Source organism: Chrysochloris asiatica, unplaced genomic scaffold (assembly GCF_000296735.1).
Source record: "Chrysochloris asiatica unplaced genomic scaffold, ChrAsi1.0 scaffold00014, whole genome shotgun sequence".
Lineage (NCBI taxonomy): Eukaryota > Metazoa > Chordata > Mammalia > Afrosoricida > Chrysochloridae > Chrysochloris > Chrysochloris asiatica.
The window spans coordinates 7,429,300-7,438,602 of NW_006408532.1; the positions used below are offsets into that span (position 1 = coordinate 7,429,300).

Consider the following 9,303-nt stretch of genomic DNA (forward strand, 5'->3'; position numbering starts at 1 on the left):
CCCTGGCCTTGTTTTGACTGATGATGTGGAGGTTTTCCATCGTTTCTTTGTGCAGATGTAGTCAATTTGATTTCTGTGTATTCCATCTGGTGAAGTCCATGTGTATAGTCATCTCTTATGCTGTCTAAAGAAGATAGTTGAAATGAACAAATCATTGGTTTTGCAGAATTTTATCATGCATTCTCCAGCATCATTTCTATCACCAAGGTCATATTTTCCAACTACTGATCCGTCCTCTTTGCTCCCAACCTCTGCATTCTAATCACCAGTAATGATCAATACATCTTTATTGCATGTTTGATCAATTTCAGATTGAAGAAGTTGGTAGAATTCATCTATCTCATCCTCACAGCTTTTAGTGGTTGGTGTGTAAATTTGAATAATAGTGGTATTAACTGGGCTTCCCTGTAGGCGCATTGATATTATCCTATCACAGACAGCGTTGTAACCTCATGACTGATCTGGATATGTTCTTTTTGACAATGAATGCAACACCATTCCTCTTCCATTTGTCATTTCTGGCGTAGTAATCCTTGTGGTCATCAGATTCAAAATGGCCAATACTGGTCCATTTCAGCTCACTAATGCCTAAGATATCGATGTTTATGCGTTCCATTTTATTTTTGACAACTTCCAGTTTTCTCAGATCCATCCTTCATACATTCCATGTTCTGATTTTCAGTGGATGTTTACAGCTGTTTCTCTTCATTTTGAGTTGTGCCCCATCAGCAAATGAAGGTCCTGTGGGCTTTACTCCATTCACGTCATCATGGCCAACTCTACTTTGAGGAGGCAGCTCTTCCCCAGTCGCATTTTAAGTACCTTCCAACCTGAGGGGGTCATTTTTCGGCACTATATCTGACAGTGTTTCTCTGTTATTCATAAGGTTTTCAGTGACTTAAATATTCTGAAGCAGTTTGTCACTCTTTCTTACTAGTCTGTCTTAGTCTGGAAGCTCATCTGAAACCTGTCTGTCATGGGTGACCCTGCTGGTATTTAAAATACCGGTGGCATAGCTTTCAGAATCACAGCAACTCACAAGCCACCACAGTACGACAAACTGACAGAGGAGTGGTGGTGCTGAAAGTGAAGAAGACTTAAGATACTTACTGATGAATATCAAAAACTACAGTCTTTGGTGTGGATTGCATCTCAACGTAAAGAAAACAAGAATCATCAACACTGGACCAATAAACAACATTCTTATCAGTGGAGAAAAGATTGAAGTTGTCAAGGACTTCATTCTTCTTGGATCAACTATCAACACTCATGGAAGCAGCAGTCAAGAACTAAAACGACGTCTTGCATTAGGCAAATCTGCTGCACAAGATCTTTTTAAAGTGTTGAAGAGCAAAGATGTCAGCTTGAGGACTAAGATGCACCTGACCCAAACCATGGTGTTTTCAGTAACCTCTTATGCATGCAAAAGCTGGACAGTGAATAAGGAAGACCACCGAAGAATTGATGCATTTGAGTTCTGGTGGAGGAGAATACTGAAAGTGCCATGGGCTGCCTAAAGGACCAACATCTGTGTTGGAAGAAGTGCAGCCAGAATGCTCCTTGGAGGCCAGGATGGCCAAACTTGGTCTCTCATACTTTGGACATATTGTCAGAGCTACCAGTCACTGGTGAAGGATATCATGTTTGGTAAGATGGAGGGTCAGAGAAAAGAGGAAGACCCCCCAGCGAGATGGATTGGCAAAGTGGCAGCATCAGTGGGTTCAAGCATGGCAACAATTGTGAGGTTGGCTCAGGATTGGGTAATGTTTCATTCTGTTGTGCATAGGATCGCTATGAGTTGGTACTGACTCGATGGCACCTAACAACAACAACAACATGGCGCTGTGAGTTAGCTATTAAGCTGCTAACTTCATGGTTGATGGTCAAACCCACCAGCCACTCCGAGGGAGAAAGATGAGCCTGCTCCTGTGAAGATTTGCAGTCTCCAAAACTATGTGGCTACTTAAACAAATGGACACGATGCTGCAAGTGCTCACTTGTCTATGCCAAGAAATTTTGAAGACAACTACAGAACAGCCAACTGGAAGAGATCCATATTTGTCCCCATTCCAAAGAAAGGTGATTCAACACAATGTAGAAATTATAAAATAATATCATTAATATCAGCAGCACCCAGCAACAGCAACATATAGATTTCTAAGATATATTAAAACAAGGAGTTCATATTGATATTTTTATATTTTATGTAGAACTAAGGATTCCTTCTGCTGTTTTCTGGCAGTGAGAAACCTGGTTCCTGTATCCATAATACTTGCTTACTTGATCTTAGAAAGCTAAGAAAATTATTTTTAAATTTTAGAATTTAGAGTACGTCTGTGAAAAAAAATCTAATGAGTTTAGTATTTGTTTACAGTTTTTCTCTCTTTAGCCTGAGAGTTTAGTCAGAATACTGTGGTCAAAAGTTATTTAGATTAGTTTGACTACCATGTCCAGTTCCTGCCAATATCCTTGTTTTATTCAATAGAAATATACTTGGTTGATTATTTTTGTTTATATTCCCTTCTAGCCTCCCCTGCCCGCCAATCTTAATGATTTTGTGCCTTTATTTTGAATTTATGAAACACTAAAATTATTATAAAATCAGAACTGTAAAAAAGGTGTACCCAGAGAAGTATAACTCTCCCAGTCCCTTTCCCAGTTTCCCAGTCACTCACTGTAGGTAACCAGTTTCATTAGTTTCTGATTTGTCTTTCTTGTATTTCTTTTTGCATAAATGAGCAAATATAGTTGGCATATTGAACAACATGGGGGTTAAGTGTGGCAACCTCCCTTGCAGTAGAAAATCTGCCTGTAATTTGACTCCCCAAAAACCTAGCTACTAGAAACGGAGGTCTCTGGGACCATCGAAGGAGAAGAGCAGAGCACGGAACCCTACCCAGAGAAGCAGTGATGCCAGGGATGGAGGCAGAGACAATGACATGGGGTGATTGAGTGGCTGGAGACTTTGGACCTGGAGAGGGAGAGGAGTGGTGTGTGGACGATAGGGGGCAGGCTTGTGGGGTGTACCCTTTGGTTGGTCGGTAATGCATTGAGGGGATTGTGACCATGGCTAGGAAACGATGTGCGACAGGATCAATGTGAAGCTGATGTCCTCCCATGTGAACTATCACATAATTCACAAGAAAGCATTAAAAACAAACAAAAAAACAAAAAAACACCCTAGTTACTAGTAGCCTACTGTTGACCAGAAGGAACCCTTACACTGATAACATGAACAAGTCAATGTACATGTTTTATATGTTATATGTATTATATATATTATATTCACAGGGCTCCTTTTCAATACAACATAAAAGATATTTTACACAAAGTGCAAGATTTTCACGTCTATTGGCATAGCTTCAGCAACAACTTAATATCCTTTTCTTTTTTATAATTCTCCTTACACTAGATTCATTGATCTTTAAATGGCGGGCAACTGCAGCTGCGGACCTCAATCTTCAGTACATATCAAGTAATTCAACTTTTTTTTGTCATGGTTTTTCTCTGCTTCTTGGGGACATTTCCAACATAACTAGTAACACTTCTGTGGATCCCATGGTGGCATCATTCAATGTTTATGGCATTGTACTACACATTGTGTAGAAGTAGCAGAGTTAATTCAACTACTCGCCTGTTGTCTTAGTTAACTAGTGCTGCTATAACAGAAATACTACAAGTGGATGCCTTAACAAATTTATTCTCTCACTATTAAGTGCCATCAAGTCGGTTCCAACTCATAGTGACCCTGTATAGGGCTTCTGAGGAGCATCTGGTAAGTTTGAATTACTTCAGCTCAGAGGTGTGATGAGATTAAGAGTATTACAGCCAACCCTTAATCCTTTTACTAGTTTATCACATCAGATTACATTATGGGAAATTGTCAAATAACTGCCACATTATATCATTACTTAACTTCCAAACCACTGACAATCTTGACCAAGCCAAGCTGACACTAATTTGGAATAACACAATTTATTCCATGATACCTATGTATGAGTATTTAAATTATTTCCAGTCTTTTATAATTATGAGTAGTATCAAAATGAATAGCCTTGTTACTGGACTGTGAGCAAAGATGTCACTTTAAGGTGTGTATGACCCAAGTCATGTTATTTTTCAGTCACCTCATATGCATATGAAAGTTGGACAGTGAATAAGCAAGATCATAGAAGAATCATGCATTGAGTTATGGTATTGTCAAAGAATATTGAAAGTGCCATGGACTGCTAGAAGGACAAATGTGTCTTGGAAGAACTACAGCCAGATCCTCCTTAGAAGCAAGGATAGGAAAACTGCCACTCATACATCAGACAAATTTTCAGGATCAGTTCATGGTAAAGAACATCATACTTAGTAAAGGGTCAGCAAAAAAGAGGAAGACCTCCCCCTTCCCCCCAATGAGATGAGTTGACATCGTGGCAGCAATAATGGGGTAAAACCTAACAGCTATTGTGAGGATGGCACAGGGCCAGGCAGTGCTTTGTCTGTCCTGCATAGGGTGTCCAACTCCTTGGCACTTAAAACAATAGCAACAGTAGGTAAGAATGGGAACTCAGTGCCATCTTAATAGGCATTTCTCTTATTTGTGTGAGGTTGAACATATTTACACATGTTAAGGAGCCGAATTTATGTCTGTATTTGTGATTTGCCTGTCTCTGTCAATTGTTCCCTAATTTTTAAGTTTGTTTAAATGTTGTTGTTGTTGTTAAGTGCCGTCAAGTCAGTTCTGACCCATAGCGACCCTAAACAGGGTTTCCGAGGCTGTAAATCTTTACGGGAGCAGAAAGCCTCATCTTTCTCCCGCGGAGCAACTGATAGTTTCGAACTGCTGACATTGCAGTTCACAGCCCGATTCGTAACCGATATGCTATCAGAGCTCCTTGTTTAAACATTAGGGATAATAATTTATTGCTGATCTGTAATACTTTTGTCCCCTCCAGTTTATTTACTGAATTTTTCTCTTTGTTTATGGTTCTTTTTGTATTTATGGCTTTATTTTTTACCTTTAAAAGTTTGTCCTTGGCATCAAGGCAAGCGTTCGGGTCTCCTGAAGGCAAACCCCCTTCCAAGACTGAGACTCAGTCGGAACACACGAGCAGACACGTGCTCTGACTGGTGACTCTGTTGGTCACCGATAAGGGGAAGTGAGGGAAAAACAGCAATGAAGCTGTGTTCAGTACACTCCTGTGAACCCAACCACGTTCAATACACTCCTGTGAACCCGAGTGGAGACCTGGTTAGCCAGCAGTTTGACAAGACCTGGGGACTCCTGGATCCACAGTCAGTGGCATAGCCACAGAGGACTAGAATGTAGAATGAAACATCCAGCTAATAAGAAGAGAGGACATATGCACAAGAACACCCACATTACTGTATAAAGTGTACATTTCAGGATGTTTGCTTCCACGTTCAGATTGTTTGCCATGGTATGAGTATATGTTTATTGTACAGGTGATGTATTTATAGTTCTGATCTAGCTTAAAGCTTCTCAGTCAGGGCATTATTGACATTTTGGGCTGGACCAGTTGATTCTGTGTTGTAGGAGACTGCTTTCTTGAACATTGTAGTATATATAACAGCATTCCTGACTTTTGCTTATTAGATGCCAGTAACACTTCCCAGTTGTGACAATCCAAAATATGTCTTGTTGTTTATTGTTAAGAGCTGTTGAGTGGATTCCAACTAATAGTGACCCTGTTTAGAGTTTCCAAGGAGCGGCTAGTGAGTTTGAACTGCTGACCCTGTGATTCTCACTGACCTTAAGGTCGAGTATTTAACCTACAGTGCCACACTAGGACTCTAGACATTGCCAAATGTTCTCTAGGGGGTAAATTTGACCCCACTTGAGAACCACTGATTTAGATTAAATAATAACTTGCAATTATTAAGCATGGATTGACGCCCTGGCAGCAATAATGGATTCAAATGTAACAACAATAGTGAGGATGGCACAGGACTGGGCAGTGTTCCCTTCTGTAGTGCATAGTGTTGCTATGAGTCAGAACCAACTTAAAGGTACCTACCTAACAACAACACCAATATTCCAGGTACTCTTCTAAGTCCTTTACATGTATTATTTATTTAATCCTCGCACAAACTCCTGAGGTCCTTTATTACCTGTGATTTTAATTCTAAAAGTGATTAAACTAAGCCACAGAAATGCTGGGTAACTTCTGAGAAACACAGAGATGGACTCCAAACCTGGAAAGTTTGGTTTTAAACTTAGTGCCCGTAATCACTGTAATACTGTCTTTAGCCTTTTATGTTATTCCTGATAACATTTCTTGGCCTTGAGTAAAGATCTCAGCCATGTAAAATTTGCTGTGTACTTCAATTAGAATTAAAGTGGTATAAGCTTCTCTCGTTAAAAGCACCAAGTGTAGAGAACTGTTAACTGATACAGTTGAGTAAATTGTCCACACAGATATAGGAGAGTGTCTAGTACTTCTAGACTTTCTGTTGTAATACCATTTAAGTCATGGGCTTTTGCATCAGTAGCCACATTTTTGCCTTTTTAAAAATATGCTTCTCAGTTTTATTTTTAAAATTATAACTTGTTTATTTTTAAAGTTAGGACCTGAAGAAGGTTAGGCATAACTTTTGACATATTTTCCTTAATATGGTAACATTTGTTTCTATTTTATATAATTTTAATGCTAATATATTTAAAGGATAATGGTCAGGATCGTTAACAAGGAAACATGAATTTCTTTTCATCTCTGATAGTTAATATGATATCTATGGCTTTGGTTTATGCTTAGGCTTTCTTAGGCTTTTAGTAAGGCACAATGGGCTTAACACTTCTTTTCTCTCTAGGATGTTTTAGAAGAATGTATGTCTCTGCCCAAGCTCTCTGCTTACTCTGGATGGGTGGTGGATCACGTCTTACCTCACAGACAAGAGAACTCACCACCCTCTGATACATCAACATCATTTGGATCTACTTCAGCCAAAGACCAACCTTCCTTTGTTCCCGTATCTCCTATCAGAAATCCTGCATTCTCACCAGCCTCCCCCACAACATCAGGTGAAACCAAGGTAAACTTTTAGTCATCTTAAGACCAAAGACAAGGTGGCTGTAAAACTCAAGTCTCTCTAATACAGTCACACAATAATGGCATGACTTTGGGGGAAATTGCTTCTTGTTGCATCTATTACTAAATTATCTAGTGTTCTTTTTATGAAGAACCAGAGGGAAAAATTCCCATTCTTAGTACCAAGAAAGTAATACATTTCATGAGCATTAAATTGTTTTTTCACATGAAACTGCAGGTGTTTAACTGGTAAGGTATCCCCTTTTATATTGGCTGATAGAAAGCTTAGAGTCAAATTTATAGCCTGTTACTAAATTTTTGATTACCTTATCATTGCTTCTGTATGAGTTTTTATCCTTTGCTATGGTTTTTTTATTTAAGTTACCATGTTGGTTTCTAAAAGGATTGTTTAAATATATAGTGTTTGTATACTTCCTACAAATTTGGAAATTCCAAAGATCTTCTAATAGACTTCTGAGTTAACTGCTGAAAAGTATGTTTAAGTTTTAGGAGTGTAAAATGCTGTATTCTTCGTTTTAATAATATGGGCTTATTCATTCAGTTACTTATTCATTCACTTAGCGGATTTTTTTGTGTGTTTAATGGTAGCATAGTTGGGCTGCTAACTGCAAGGTATGAATTCACCAGCTGCTCCACAGGAGAAAGATGAGGTTTTCTGCTCTCAAAGATTTATAGTCCGGAAACCCTATGCAGGGTTGCTATCAATTGGAATCAACTCCATGGCACACAGCAGCAGCAGTAAGTACCAAATGCTGTGCTAGATATAGCAAACCTTCTTTTAGGTATCTGTTCCAAAGATAAAAACCAAACCTGTTTCATTGAGTCAACTTCAACTCTTAGAGACCACATAGGATAGAGCAGAACTGTCCTATAGGGTTTCCAAAGTTATAATCTTTATGGAGGCAGGCTGCTACATCTTTGTCCTGTGGATCTCCTGGTGGATTTAAATTTTGGGCATTTCAGTTAGTAGTTGAGCTCTTTAACACTGCATCACCAGGGTTGCTAACTTAAAGGTCAGCAGTTTAAACCCACCAGGCTTTCTGCAGGAGAAAGATGTGACTATTTCCGTAAAGATTTGCAGCTGTGGAAATCCAATGAGGTAGTTCTACAATGTCCTGTAGGATAGCTATGAGTCAGAATTGACTCATTGACAAGTGGTTTGGATTTGTTTGATTTTTAATTCGAAAGATACACTGATAGCAATACAAAATAATGTGCACTTACAGCAATTCATAGCAGCAATCATTGTAATTGAAAAAGATAAATAACCCAGAAGTTCATTAAAAGAGAACTGATTGAGTAAACTTTGATCCATCTGTACAGATGGAGTACTATGTAACTATAAAAAAGAAATGAAAAAAATAGTATGGGTTAATGTGGAGTGATCCTCAGGATAGATTGTAAAGAAGAGAAAAAACAAGGTACAGAACAGTATTTTTAGAATTCTACTTTCTGTTCAGAAAGCAACCCCTAAAAATTTAAAAGAAACTAATAAAAGAAACAAACCTAATTGTATAACAAACTTTGTCATAACCCATACAGTAACTGCTTAGAGTAACTTTAAAACATAGTTCTTGAATTGATGACATTTATTCTAAGACTAGAAAGAACCTAAAAAACTATTAAAGTGCATTTGGTAGTTTTGTTAGTTGTATTGTTGTGACTATAGGAGCAGTGGACTTCTGGTGTGACGCTGTATTTGTTTTATCCTGTAATGCTTCTGTTGTTATTGTTAAGTGCTGTCAAATCGGTTCCGACTCTTAGACCAACCCTGTATAGGGTTTCCAAGGAATGACTGGTGGGTTTGAACTGCCAACCTTGCAGTCCAGTGCTTTATCTACAGCACAACATCAGAACTATGTTAAATGATATGCAAATATAAAAATCAAAGTTGATAGGTAAAAATACTGTAATCTTATATTTGCACTGAAACCATTAGTATGAACTCATGATTTTTTAAAATCATCTTTAAAAAGAAAACAGTCTTTCTTATTTCTGTCCAATGTAAAACCAAGAAGTTTATCACCCAGTTAACAACCTTAGTACTCCAGATGGAAATTTTAAATACCTTTTCATATTAAGAGCTACGTGAGATTATGGGTGAAATGGTTGATTCCAGGGCTAACATGAGAAATATATGCAATGAGTCTGGGACTTTTTTTTTTTTTTTTAATTGGTAACACTAGTTTAATTTTTCTTTGCTATGCAGAGAAAAATTAAACTAGTGTTACCAATTTAAAAAAAA

General features: G+C 38.1%; 1 protein-coding gene across 1 annotated transcript in view; it reads left to right on the forward strand.

Moving 5' to 3' along the window:
* GLE1 (GLE1 RNA export mediator) overlaps nucleotides 1-9,303 on the forward strand; it is a 59,706-nt gene that overhangs the window by 7,254 nt on the left and 43,149 nt on the right. Inside the window, exon 2 of the mRNA XM_006834836.1 lies at nucleotides 6,820-7,041. Coding sequence (XP_006834899.1) covers nucleotides 6,820-7,041 — 222 coding nt within the window. The remainder of the gene's footprint in view (nucleotides 1-6,819; nucleotides 7,042-9,303) is intronic.